At 50.6% G+C, this 844-nt stretch overlaps 1 protein-coding gene across 1 annotated transcript; it reads right to left on the bottom strand.

Annotated features, from left to right (window-relative positions):
• Window positions 1-475: 475 nt before the first annotated feature.
• LOC119279101 (triphosphate tunnel metalloenzyme 3-like) lies at window positions 476-844 on the bottom strand (the record flags this gene model as incomplete). The annotated part of the gene is made up of 1 exon (XM_037560495.1): window positions 476-844. A coding segment is annotated over one exon (369 nt), but the record flags the coding sequence as incomplete, so codon positions are not given.

The raw sequence follows: 844 nt of genomic DNA, 5'->3' as shown, positions 1-844 counted from the left end.
TGGACTACATACAAAGCAAAATGAGTGAAACTACACTCTAAAATACGTCTATATACATCCGAATGTAGTCCGTATTGAAATCTCTAAAAAGGTTTATATTTAAAAACAAAGGGAGTAGATTGTATGTCCTGTATATAAATGGACCCGAGAGATGAAACTTATTTCTCTCCCCAACCAGACATACCAGGCCCGGCTTCTTCCCAGCGGTTGTCGGATCATGCTCCAGGACAAGATTTTTTACGAGGATTGAAATGCAAACCTTGTGTTGCTATGCTGCCACCCAAGATAGTATTCTTGGATGAAAGTTATCAAATACCAGAATGTAACATAACTAAACATTACATTTGTGAGATTTGAAATCACTCGCCACAGAACAAGCCTATTGTCGCGAGAAAGTGCTAATGAAACACAAGTTTTATAGCAACCACTGTTTAATCATCATTTGGGACACGGTAAAGACCAACCACAAACCTAGTCACGGAAGCAGCTTCCCGGCCATGAAGCACGCGAACTTATTGCTCCGGGAGTACTCATACGGCACCCCAACCACGGTGAGCAGCCGCTCCAGGACCTCCTTGGCCTGGTCGGGCTCCGCGGTCTCGCACTCCAGCTCGTAGTTTGTGCCGAAATCGAAGTGTGTCTCGTCGAGCTCTAGCATGAGCCCCTGCCCCTCGCCCTCCTCGAGCTCATACATACCGCGGGTGTTCCGGAAGCCGCCGAGGCAGACGAACGACGCTTTGTCCCCGCCGACGCCGTACTCGTCGGAGACGAGCCGGACGATGGGGGACTCGACCGCGCCGAGACGCGCGGGGTTGTCGACGCAGGTGAGGGCGAGGGCGGGGTC

Source organism: Triticum dicoccoides, chromosome 3B, assembly GCF_002162155.2.
Source record: "Triticum dicoccoides isolate Atlit2015 ecotype Zavitan chromosome 3B, WEW_v2.0, whole genome shotgun sequence".
Classification (NCBI taxonomy): Eukaryota; Viridiplantae; Streptophyta; class Magnoliopsida; order Poales; family Poaceae; genus Triticum; species Triticum dicoccoides.
Note: the sequence above shows the minus strand (reverse complement) of the source record. Positions and strands in the feature narration are given on the sequence as shown.